Below are 13,232 nucleotides of genomic sequence, written 5' to 3'. Positions count from 1 at the left end.
AATGAGTAAAGGAAAGGAGAAATAAATGAGGAAGATGAGAGAATGAAGGAGGGAATGATGGATGAATGAATATGAGGGACAGAGGGAGTGAAGGAGACAGTGAGTGAAGGAGGGATAGTGAATGACAGAGCGAGGGAGGGAGGGAAAAGAGAAGGAATGGTTTTACACCGCGTGACCCTCGCCAATAGGTGTTTGTTCCTTCATTCACTCGTTCCGCTCCACCAGGTGCCAAAAGCAGTGTCAGCGGCGGAGGCCACCTCCGCAGTTGCGGCCCTTTTCAAAGAAAAACAGAGGCCCTTCGGCTGCAGTGTAGCCCTTTTGGGCACCCGCTTCCGGCAGCGAGCCGCAGAGTGACTCCCCCGCCTCAGCCGATGCCCCGAGGCCTCCGTCCTCACCGCACTACGCTTGCGCGGAGGACCCACGTGACGACCAAAGATCCCGCCCCGCCCCCTGCGAGTGCGGCCTCAGCTTGCGGCGGCACCAGGTCAGCTGCGAGGCGTGGGCCGTGCGGGCCCGGCGGGCAGGCTGCGGGGAGCGCAGGCTGTGAGGTACCTGCGCAGGGCAGGGTCGAGCGATCTGCGCGGGAACGTGAGGGCGGGCGCGGCCGGAGGCGCGGGGGCGGCGGCCTGAGGCGAGCCCGCGGCCTGACGTGGCGGGGCCGCGGCGGGCGGGACCCCCGGGCGCGGAGAGATTGAGAGCAGGCTCTTCGCTGGCAGAGGATCTGGGCCTCCGCGCAGCTGCAGGCCGTCTGAATTCCTAATCTGTTGGCCAGCCCTGTCGCCCAGGCAAGTCCAAGTGTGGCCTTTCTCAGCCGCGACGCTCGGCGCTGCACGGAGCTGGACTTGCAACAGGCGGGCAGGTCCGGGTCTGGCCGATGCCACCTGGTGTGATCTAGGTTTGCCAGGCCTTAGTTTGCTCTGTCGCGCGTCCAGGTCTGGGCGGGGTGGGAGGGTGTCAGAGGCTGCAGCCGCGGGTGCTCATCCTCGTCAGGTTAAGGGATTTCCTGAGAAGCCAAGGATCGCGCTCTCTGTGCAAAATTCTCGGGTCCCACTATTTTAGATAGTGGGCAGGGGAAACAGAAAGGATCTGGGCCTGCGCAGCGGGGATGCCACCACCTTAAGCCCCGGGCTCCTCCCCAGGGGGCCCCTAGCTCTGGGCCTTCTCTTTGAGGCTGGGCCTTGAGCTGGGAAAAACTCATTCTGGAGCACAAATGGGTACCGTTTGAAAGCTTCCCTTCTGGAAATTAGAACCCACTCCCTTCTCTGTTCTCTGCAAGCTGTCCGCTTTGCTTTTGTTGCAGATTTGCTTCATACCGCTAAGGATTGGGGTTCGGTGAGGGCAGACACTGCTTGTTTTGGGGCCGTACAGAAGACTGAGGATGTCTACTCAGTAAATGGTGTTTGGAATTGGGTTGAATATTCCTCTAAAATGCTTTTGGCTGTCTCATCCATAAATTCATGAAAATTAGTTTTATGTCCTTCAGTTTGTACCTGTTTGGGACTTTCTAGTTTCCTCTCTGCTTCCCCCTAAAACTTTGAATAGCATGAAATGGAGGAACCTTGCTTGGGATGACTAGAATTGGGGATGTTATGGGAGTGGGGTATGGGGAGGGCTAGTGGAGGGCTTCAGCGTAGGGTAACCCTCTGTCAAATGGAAAGGGTGAGATGGATGCCAGTGTCTGAGTTTCCACGAGTCCTCTCACCAACACCACTGTGGTACTGGGGTTTGAACCCAGGGCCGCAGACATGTAAGGCAAGAGCTCTGCCACAAAGCTCCATCCCCAGGACAGACACACACACACATACATTGGGTTTTGAGACAGGATCTGGCCAAGTTGCTCAGGCTGGCTTCTAATTTGCCATCCTCCCACCTCAGCCTTCCAAGTAGCTGGTGTAAGTGTGCACCACCAACACCCATCTCCAGGAACATTTATTTATTATAGAAAAGCATCAGAAATGATTAACAAAGAATGAGTCACATTTTCATCTAATTTTTCTTTGTACCAGAGATTGAACCCAGGAGTGCTTAACCTCTGAGCCACATCCCCAGCCCTTTTTGTTTTTTATTTTGTTACTGAGGTTGGCTTGTGGTCCTTCTACCTCAGCCTGCTGAGCCACTGAGGTTACAGGCATGTACCACCACGCCCAGCTCCACCTAATTCTTTACTTTAAAAAGTACTACCGATTACAAAAATGTGGTTATAGTCAGAATTGCTGTTCTTTTTAATTTAAATCAGCAAAAGTGTAAAAGAAACACTCTTGGTAAGCTAGACAGTGGCCTGAATCAGGTTTTCATTCTTTGCTGGTGGGGAGAATAAATTGGTACAACCTCTATGGAGGACAATTTGGCAATGTTCACTAAAATGACAAGTGTACTCTAAAAATAAAATGACCCAGCAGTTCTGTATCTAGGAAATATTCCTCAGATATCTGCTGCACGTATGGCACATCTAAATGACTCAATGCACAACTGTTTGCAATAGCAAACAATGGGAGAAAGCCCATGTGTTTCACCAGGATTGGGGGTCAGCTGGGCAGGGGTTGAGAATGTAGCTCAGTGGTAGAGCACTTGCCTAGTGTACATGAGGCCCTGGGTTTCATCCCCTGTGCTGTGGAAAAAAACCCACAGATTCCTTCTCGAAGGGTATGCAGGAAAGTGAAATAAAAGTTTCCTCTGAGAGGAGATCTGGTTGGTGCATACATGGAAAGGCCTTTTGAATTTGAAACATTAATGTATTACATATTCGAAAGAATATTTGAGAATTTCACTATTAAACATCTCAAATAGGATAAGTACATAGCAGGAATAATATTACTGTCAAATTCTAATGTTTTGTCTTACATGTTTTTTTTTCTTGTTTTTTTTTTCTTTTTTTTTTTTTTTTAAGAAGCAAAACATTCCCTTTTTTCTTCCTAGAAAAAATGCTCATCCTGAATTTGACGTTTCTTGGTTTGTTTTGTTTTGTTTTTGGTACTGGGGATTAAACTCAGGGGCACTCAACCACTAAGCCACTGAGCCACATCCCCAGCCCTTTTTAATTTAGGGACAAGTTCTTGCTAGGTTGCTTAGAGTCTTGCTAAGTTGCTGAGGCTGGCTTTGAACTCGCAATCCTCCTGCCTTAGCCTCCCGTGCCACTGAGATTACAGGTGTGTGCCACCATGCCTGGCTCTTGTTCTTATAAATGTGTTTATAGTGTTTTATGCCATACTGTCTATCTATAAGCAATATTGGATAGTATCATTTTGTATGTCTTCAAACTTTTTGTAAACCAAGTTGTACTATAGTGATTCTGCAATTTGCTGTTTTCTTTCTGTATGACCTTGAGATTTTACAATTTTGGTAACTGTATCTTAAGTTCTAATTTGCTCATTTTAACTATTGACTGTGGTTCTGTTGAATTCCTGTGCCCCAACACCTGTTCTCCTGAAGGTGATGTTTTGGTAATGGCTAGTGCTTCTGCAAATACATGGTCTTCAATGTTGCATTTCAGGCTGTGCTCCTTCATAGCAGGGAATTGGTTTTCACTCTCCACTTACCACCTAACTGAGTTCCTTTAATTGTGCTTGATAAACATGCTTTGCCTGCACACGGAAATCTTCCTGTTTTATTATGCTTGTTTTTATGGTGGATGTTTAGGGAACAGCTACATGTATACTAAAAGGGAAGATGAGCTGCTGCGCTCAAAGCTATGGCAACCCTGTCTGAGAGGTTGATGTTTGTTAAGACAGTCAGTCATCATGGTCACCCCTTGAGAAGGAGGCCTCTTGAATGTATGGTGGTCACAGTGGTGATGAGGAAGTTAAGGTTTGGAAATAGGAGCCAAGTGCCCAGAGTCTGTGGTTAGCAAGTATGTCCACAGGCACTTTGAGATGCTTGTGAGATAGATCCCTCCAGAACACTACATCTCCTAATGGTGAATAGATATGACAGGTTCCAGTGGTTGGACATGTTTATCATATCTATGATAAGGAAATAAAGGTACAAATGATTGAGCTAGACCACAACCAATATAGGATTATGAGGGGTCTAGGAGAGAGACTGAAAGTGTTGAGAGGATGACAGTTTTTTTCTTTTGGTGTAAGGCCAGGAAAAGTAAGGAAGACCTGAAGGAGGATTTTGAACCAGGTCACAGGGAGCCTCAGGTGGGAAGCAGTAAAGAATTATCATTTAAGAAGTCATATGGTAAACTCAGGGCATTTTAGTATCTTCTTGTGGCCTGGGCAGAGGAGCCTAGGCAAGAGGTAGGAAAATCAGTCGGGGCATCATTCCCTTGATCTGATCCTGAGTAAGGGCTGTGGAGGAATAAAAGGGTAACTCTCTGAGACAGGAGAAAGGAAAAAAAAAATCAACCTGAGGGTCTGATAGGGCACAAGACTTTTGAGAGCTTATTGAGACCATGCGGTTTCCATATGGAAACAGAAGCAGTACCAGTGACAAAAATAGATGGGTCGAGAGGACTTCTGGCTGGATTAGGCACTGAACTGGAGATGTGATTGGGAATGCAGGTTCTGGGGAAAAGTGTGGGCTAGAGCAGGGTGGGTGAGATGAAAGGAAGAGATCAGGAAACCATAGGGCAGTTTCCAACAGGAGATACTCCTAAACCCGGGGTAATCAGTGAGGATATGCCTTAGCTTTGGCCATCTCTGGGGCCTTGGTGAGAAAGATGAGCCAATCCGCAGTGGGAGGAAGGAGTGAGTTGGGGAAGAGGGGTGGGCAGAAGTCCTAAATTCAGGACACAGACTGGAGAGTTGAGTGTGTCTGATGGGAGGCATTAGAGCACACAAGTTCAGGAGGAGGGAGACTTGGGCAGCAGGGAGGTATGTGCTCCTAGACCTCAGTAGTGAGTAAGGATACCTCTTTTTGGACAGTTTTATATTAGAATCTCTTTCATTTTTGATTTTAAAGATAATGGAAGGGGACTGGGGATGTAGCTAGATTGGTAGAAACCTGGCCTAGCATGTGTGAAGTCCTGGATTTAATCCCTAGCACTTGGGGGGGGCGGGGAAGGATATAGCAGGGAATTTAAGAAGATACGTATTTGGGGAGGGGAAAGTAGGGTAACTTGAGATACAAAGAGCAAATGTTCATGGCCTGTGACAGATTGGCCACTGTATAGCCTAGAAACCATGCAGCTCACCATGCAGACCACTTATTCCTTGGTCTGGAGCAGCTGGCTGTCTACAATCATTTCTAGTTTTTTACAGTCTGTATGGCAAAAGTGTGTTGCAATAGGTTTGTATTTCTGGTTGGGATTCTGAGGCTCCCATTCAAATCAGTGTGTAGGTTTTGAGTATACCAATTCAATTATTAGAAAGTAACCTCAAATTTAAAATGTGTTGCAGATGATCTCTAATGCGCCATGTCTAGTCCAAGTTACTGTGCTTGACTTTTAGACTCTTGGTAAAAGAAGGCAGGTCCTGGAAATGGTATCTTGGTCCTCACCTTCCAGGAGAGGATTTCCAATTCTGGGACTCTGCATTTGGGTTTCCAGACCACTTCTCAGGCCTTGCCTTTTGGGGGGGGGTAGTTCTGGGGATCAAGATCTCACACATGCATGCCTGGCAAGTGCTCTACCATTGAGCTAACATCCAGACCGGGGGGTGGGGGGTGGGGGGGTGGAGAGACTTTTATCTCTCCTTTTATAGTTGAGGAACCTAAGGCTCAGGGTGGCCATGTCACAAGTCCTTGGTGGGGTGGGCTCACCAGATTTGGGAAAACTTTTACCCAGGTTTCCCAAACACCTTCTATATTACTATATTACTGAAGGAGACAAAATGAGATGAAGAACCTTGGGGATGAAGGAACACAGGTCATCAGGAAAAAAGAAAAGTTGAACCAGAGGTGGGAGGAAACAGGGAACCAGAGAGCTTGGAATCCTAGGGAACACCCAAGTGAGGGAGGCACAGGAGCAGAATGAACAGCAGGTGCCTCAGGTACAGAGCTGGCCAGTTCATGCATGGCAAGGGTTCCACTTACCTGCTCACTCCCTGTCCCCTCTGTCTTCAGCAGACAGGCCACAGTGGTGAGGGTTGGTGTGGCTGTCAGAATGGCCGAGGAGCAGGAATTCACCCAGCTGTGCAAGTTGCCCACACAGCCCTCACACTCACACTGCATCAACAACACCTACCGCAGCACACAGCACTCTCAGGCCCTGCTCCGGGGCCTGCTGGCTCTCCGGGACAGTGGGATCCTCTTCGATGTCGTCCTGGTGGTGGAGGGGAGACACATTGAAGCCCATCGCATCCTGCTGGCTGCATCCTGTGATTACTTCAGGTAAGTTACTTACACCTGTTTTTACAAAGACAATAATACAGGTGATCCTGGCTCTAATATGCAGGCATCCTGGCACTAACAGTGTCTCCTATTCATCCCAGAGCCATTCCATTCCTGTCTCTTGTTTACTTTAGAGCCATTCCACTGCCTGCTGTGAAGATTCAGTCAACAAGTGTGACACAGAAGGAGCCTTAAAGTTTGTTCTTTTAGCTATCCCATTTCTTGGTCATGTTCTCTTTATTTAAGATAGTCGTGCTTGGATTTACTTATAATGTTGCCTTTTATAAAATTAATCTTCTGTTTCAAGTACAATACCTTGGGGTAAAACAGATTTGCCTTTTATTTTACTCTGGTTTCCATCCCTATCCCCATCATCTTCTTTTGGAAAAATTTGAAAAACTGAGGAAAAGTTAAAAGAATAATATGATGGACATCTGAATACATGTCAGTTAACACTTTTGCCACATTGCTTTCCTGTCTTTATATAGGCATACTTTTTTTTTAAATCAGGAGCACTCGGCCACTGAGCCATAGTCCCAGCCTTATTTTGTATTTTATTTGCTCTCACTGAGTTGCTTAGCACTTTGCCATTGCTGAGGCTGGCTTTGAACTCATGGTCCTCCTGTCTGAACCTCCCTGGCCGCTGGGATTACAGGCGTGTTCCACTGCGACTGGCTGGCCATACTGTTTTTAGGTAGTAGGAATTGAACCTAGGGCCTCCTGCAATTGAATCTAAGGCCTTCTGCATGCTAAGCAAACATTCTACCACTTAACTATATTCCCAGCCCTTCTAATTTTGAGATAGGGTCTTGCTAAGTTTCCCAGGCTAGCTTCAAACTTGTAATCCTCCTGCCTCAGTCTTCTGAGTAGCTGGAATTACAGGCATGCACTGCACCCAACTACATATACTTTTTTTTTTTTTGGTATTTAGATTGAGCCTACCAATGGGCTATATCCAGCCCTTTTTATTTATTTACTTTTTAAATTTTGAGACAGCGTCTTCTAAATTGTTGAGGGCCTTGCTAAGTTGCCAAGGCTGAATCTGAACCTGCAGTCTACCTGCCTCAGCCTCTCAAGTTGCTAGGATTATAGGCAAGCACTACCATATCCAGCGTACACATACTTTTTTAAAAAAGACATTATAACACCTTACCCTTAAGTCCTTTAGTACTCCTCTCATTATCATAATGCTAGCTGAGAGGTGCATATGAGCCCTGGTCACTCTTTTGGCACCCTGTAGGTGCTAAAGCCCAAAGCTAGGTGATTATTACTGTGTACACATTGTCTACACAGATACATAATGTTTAGAGGTACCCTTTCCATGGCACTCACCTTCTGGCTCACACCTCTCCTCCTCAAGTATCAGCCTCTGGCCCTCCCAGTAGTCTCTCTGGCTCCTCCAGCATTTTTCATGACTTCTTGTATGACCCCACGTCAGCCGTAAGCACATTGGGAAGAACCAGTAGCTTGTCTGTCTCACACTCTTGAGCTGGAATCTGCCTCTTAGTCCTATGAGTGCCTAACATGTATTAGGGTTCTACAGACAGAACCAGAACCAACATGATGTACATACATGAAAGGAGAGTTATTAGAAGAATTGATTCATTTGGTTGTGGTGGCTAAGAAGTCTCATGAAAGACTTTCTGCAAGCTGGAGACCTTGGGATGCCACTAGCATGGCTCAAAACAAGTCTGAAAGCCTCAGAATTAAAACCGATGATATAAGTCTCAGTCTGAGGCTAAAGGCTTGAGAACCCTGGGGAATAATTGATGAGTCTTGGAGTCCAAAGGCCAGAGAGCCTGGAGTTCTGATGTCCAAGGACAGGAGACAAGAGTGTGCCAACATCAGATAAGGGAGATCACCCTTTCTCTACCATATTTGTTCTATGTGGGCCCTAGCTGATCTTCTCTATTCAGTCCACCAACCCAAATCACTCTCTTCTGGAGGCACTAATAATAATGCTTTTTCAGTTTCTAGGTATTCCTTAATCTAGCAAAATTGATACCTAAAATTAACCATCACAAGCATTTGTCACATGGAGAGCCAAACAGTACCTATGACTTAAACAAATACATTTCTGTATTTCATTTCCTCTCTTGTCTGCATGGCTCTGTACCCTAAGAAGTTGGGTGCCACTACCCTCCTTTCCTGCTGATGGGAATGAAGCTCAGAAGGAGGAAGGGCTTCCAACTGAGAGAGTGGGACTCACACCCCAGTTTTTCCATGGTCATTCCATTCCACCTCTGATTCTGTTTGATCATTTTTATCTTCCATGTTTGATGGTAGTTTTCCCTTTTGCTCTCTATTTTTAGTTTTAGGAATTATGGAGCAAAATACTATGTGTATGTGTGTATATGTGTTGGCAGGTACTTGGAATTTAATTCAGAGCCTTGCACATGCTAGGCAAGCACTCTACCACTGAGTTGTACCCCTAATTTATAACCTGTTTTTAAATGTTTCTATATATCTACACACGTTGTCTCTCTTTTTTTTTTAAATGTCCATACACTTTCTTTTTGCAAACACTAATACACGATTCTAAAACCCCAAAAGTTCTGAAATTCAAATTCATTAAACCACAAAACTATATATATATATATAATTTTGTCCTGCTTAGTGTGAGTCTTTATGAATTTTACTTTGGAAATACTAAGGTATTTGAATATGAGGTATTAATCCAGATCCCACTTGGTGTAACCTCCTGTATGGCATATGTATAGTATTTCTTTTTTTGTTGTTGTTAAAAAATATAAATATCTTTATTTATTTTTTTATGTGGTACTGAGGATTGAACCACTGAGCTACAACCCCAGCCCCATGTAGTGTTTCTTTTTCTACTGCTAAGTTATGTTATATCCCCAACATCCCCACTCTTTTTATTTTATTTTATTTTGAGACAGGGTCTCATTAAGTTTAAGAGACTGGCCTTGAACTTGTAATCTTCTTACTTAAGCTCCCATGTAGCTGGGATTATAGGCGTATACTACCATGCCCAGCATGCACAGTATTTCTCAGTTAAAACCTGAATTCTGAACATTCTGTCTTCACAGTGTTGGATGAGGATTAGGACCAAAAGGAACCATTGCAGGAAATTTTCTCCTCCACATCATATCAGAGACAGCACACTGGGTTAGGGTTCTGCACTTTGGGATATCCTGGAAATTCCAGGTACCAACAGTAGAGGTGGCTTCATTCTTTCTGCTGCAGAATGTTCTGTGGTATTCATACCCCCTACTTTTTTGGTTGGTCACTAACTGCTGGGAACTTGGTGAACATCTTTTCATCATTGCTGGGGATCAAACTCAGTGCCTTGCACATGCTAGGCAAGTACTCTACCACTGAGTTACATCCCTAGCCCTTGAACATCCTTTTTAAAATTATGATTTTAAAAACACACATGCCAGACATGGTGGGTGCATGCCTATAATCACAGAGACTTGGGAGGCGGAGGCAGGAGGATTGTAATTTGAGGTCAGCCTCAACAATTTAGTGAGACCCTATCTTAAAATTAAAAATATAAAGGACTAGAGATTTAGTTCAATGGCAAAATGCCCCCGGGTTCAACCCCTAGTAAACACACAGACACACACACACATGCACCAACAATCACATAAAATTTGTCATCTCCATTTTTTTAACTGTGCAGCTCAATAGTATTAAGTATATTTATATTGTTGTTAAAAAAAAAAAAAAACAGAAGATTTCATGTTATAAATCTGAAACTCTGTACCCACCAAGCTCTATTTCTTCTTTATCTCCTCTCCACCAACCCTGACAACACCATTCTACTTCCTTTTTCTTCTAATTTAACTACTCTAGGTACCTCATAAATGGGATCATTTAGTATTTATCCTTTTGTGACTGTTTTATTTTGCTTAGCATAATGACCTCAAGGTCTATCCATGTTGTAGCATAAGACAAAGTTTCCTTTTTTTAAGAGTGAATGAATCCCATGGTATGGAAATGCTATATTTTGCTTATCCATTCATCTGTTCATGGATTTTGGGGCTGCTTCCCCCTTTTGGCTATTGTAAATAATATTATCATTAACATGGGTATATAAATATCTCTTTAAGACTCTGTTTTCAGTTCTTTTGGCTGTATCCCCAGAAGTGAGATAGCTGAATTATAATTCTAATTTTAAGTTTTTGAGGAATCACTATAGCAGTTGTGCCATTTTACATTGCCACCAGCAGTGCACAAGGTTTCCAATTTCTCCATATCATTACCAATTCATTATTTTCTCTTTGTTTGTTTTTTAAATAGGAGCCATCCTATTGGGCATGAGGTATGAACATTTTTATTTTAACTTTTTTTTATATTGGTACTTGAATCAGGAGTGTTCTACCCCTGAGCTACGTCCCCAGCCCTTTTTAATTTTGAAGAAGGGTGTCAGCTTTTGTGTCACCATGATGAAAATATCTGGCAGGAAGGAAAAGTTTACTTAGGGCCCACGGTTTCAGAGGTCTCAGTCAGTAGATGGCCAACTCCATTGCTCTGGGCCTAAGGTGAGGCAACACATCATAGGGAAAGGGCCCAGTGGATGAAAGCTCATAGTAAGGTCAGGAAGCAGAAAGAGAAGGAGGGGAAGAGCTACAGGAAAGATGCACTCTTCTAGGGAGTGTCCCCAGTGACCCAACTCCTCTAGCCCTGCCCCACCTGACCACAGTTACCACCCTTCAAACTAGAATGAACTGATTAGTGAACAGCTCTCATAATATAATAATTTTACCTCTGAATATTCCTGTGTTAATAAGAGCTTTTATGGGACACTTCACATCCAAACTATAACACAAGACTTGCTAAGTTGCCTAGGCTATCCTTGAACTTGTGATCCTCCTGCCTCAGCCTCTAGAGTCACTGGGATTACAGGTATGTGCCACCACACTGCACTCCCATCTTTTTTTTTTTTTTTTTGTACCAGAGATTGAACTCAGGGGTACTTAATCACTGAGCTACGTCCCCAACCCTGTTTTGTATTTTATTTAGAGACAGGGTCTCAATGAGTTGCTTAGTGCCTCGCTTTTGCTAAGGCTGGCTTTGAACTTGTGATCTTCCTGCCTTAGCCTCCTGAGCATAGGCATGTACCACCATGCTCAACCCAACAATTTTGACACAATTTCTGAGTTATTAAAATGTAGTAAGTATATACTAAAGAATTAAATATCAATTTTTGGTTAAAAAATATATAAAAGGGAATGGATATGTATGTAATTTTTCTTTTGGGATTTTTTTTCCTACCTGATTTTTATCTTGAAAGATGTTTATCCTACAGAACGATAGAAAGACAAGTTCAGTGACCATCTGTGCCTTTGGCCTAGATTCATCACTTATTAACATTTTGTAAGATTCACTTCAGAGGAATTGCAGACATTGTGACATTTTATCCCTAAATACTTCAGTGTGCCTCTTTAAGGGCATTCTGATATACCTATTATAAAGTCTAAGAAAATTTATAATCATTACATAATTTCATCTGATATTTGAGTCCATATTCAGATTTTCCTAACTGTCTTTAAAATGTTTTATATTTCCTCCTCCCTCCCTCCATTCAGGGTCCAGTCAAGGTTCATGCAGTGGATCCTTTCTTAAGATGATGAAATCTGTCAGTCTAAGTGCCAGTGTACCTCCTCAGGGGGTAGTGATCAGTGTTGACATCATGATCTTGGAGGTGCTGGGCAGAGGAATCAGACAAGGGAAGTGCATGCAATGGCACAGTTCTGAAAAGTGCAGACCACTACAAAGTGCATGGGGAAATGCTTCAAGAGGCTGGCTACACGTGGAGTAAAATGTTTGGGAATCAACTTACCAGGCATGTGCCAGGTCTGTAGGAAGATGACTTGCAAGACCTTAAAAGAGACCACAAGGGTGACTGGACACATAAGAAGGTCCACTGTGTTCATTGCAAAGATGCTAGCTCTTTCTTTGTTTACCTAGACGTTTAATATGTTTCTTCCTAAGAGGGTTTATTGGGAGGAGGTGCACAAGCTAATTATAAAGGTCAAATGAAAAAAAGCAAGCAGCAGTTAAGAAATTGTTGAAAGCAAAGGTAATGAAAGGAGACCAGCCCTAACCTGGACATATTATGAAGCTGAAGTATTTGAAATGGCTTCTGGTGGGTAAAGAGAGGAAAGATTATAGAAAAAGTGTAGGAATTTTGGAAATGTCACGAGCACATCAGGAACTTTGTAGGTGATAAAAAGGCATCATAAATCAGGAAGGGGTAGACAGACATCAGGGTTACCAAGTAGAAAAGCATTAAGTCAGACCTTTGTTTTACACCTTATACCAAAATTAATTCCACATGGATCAACAGTTGTTTTTGTTTTTGCAGTGCTTGAGTTCAAATCCAGGAGCCTTGTACATGCTTGGAAAGTACTCTACCATTGAGTTAAATCTTAGCCAGATCAACAGTTTTAAGTGTGAAGTATTAAACAATTTTAAAAAAATTAGAGGAAAATATAGGGAAATGTTTTCTAATATAATCAACCCAGAGGGAAAAAGTCCTAAGTTTGACGTAAAACTCAGACACAAGAAAGAAAATGATAAATTTGACTGCATTAAAAACAAAACAGGTGTGATGGGACACACCTATAATCCCAGCAATTTGGAATGCTGAAGTAGGAGAATTGCAGGATTGAGGCTGACCGTGGCAACTTAGACCCTGTCACAAAAATAAAAAAGCCTGGGGTATAGCTCAGTAGCAAAGTGCCAATGGGTTTAGTCCCCAGTACCACAAAATACAAAGACTGCTGGGCACGTTCCTGTTATCTCAGCTACTTGAGAGGTGAGAAGATCACATGTTAGATGCAGCCTGGGCAATTCAGTGAGACCCTATTTCAAAACAAAAATTTTAAAAGGCTATGATAGAGGGCTTGCCTAGCAAGTGTGAGGCCCTACGTCAAATCCCCAACACTACCTCCCCGCAAAAGACAAATTTATGCATTCAGAAAGCATCA

At 43.7% G+C, this 13,232-nt stretch overlaps 1 protein-coding gene across 6 annotated transcripts in view; it reads left to right on the top strand.

Moving 5' to 3' along the window:
• Window positions 1–419: 419 nt before the first annotated feature.
• Window positions 420–13,232, top strand: part of KLHL22 (kelch like family member 22) — a 39,121-nt gene continuing 26,308 nt past the window's right edge. The window contains exons 1-2 of one of the 6 annotated variants that reach the window (XM_081287648.1): window positions 420–548; window positions 6,007–6,273. In XM_081287648.1, coding sequence (XP_081143774.1) covers window positions 6,047–6,273 — 227 coding nt within the window. In that variant the 5' untranslated portion in view covers window positions 420–548; window positions 6,007–6,046. The other 5 variants (XM_081287650.1, XM_081287647.1, XM_081287649.1 and 2 more) reach the window with 5 other exon arrangements.

This window comes from Spermophilus citellus, assembly GCF_964194105.1.
Source record: "Spermophilus citellus genome assembly, chromosome: 3".
Taxonomy (NCBI): domain Eukaryota; kingdom Metazoa; phylum Chordata; class Mammalia; order Rodentia; family Sciuridae; genus Spermophilus; species Spermophilus citellus.
Note: the sequence above shows the minus strand (reverse complement) of the source record. Positions and strands in the feature narration are given on the sequence as shown.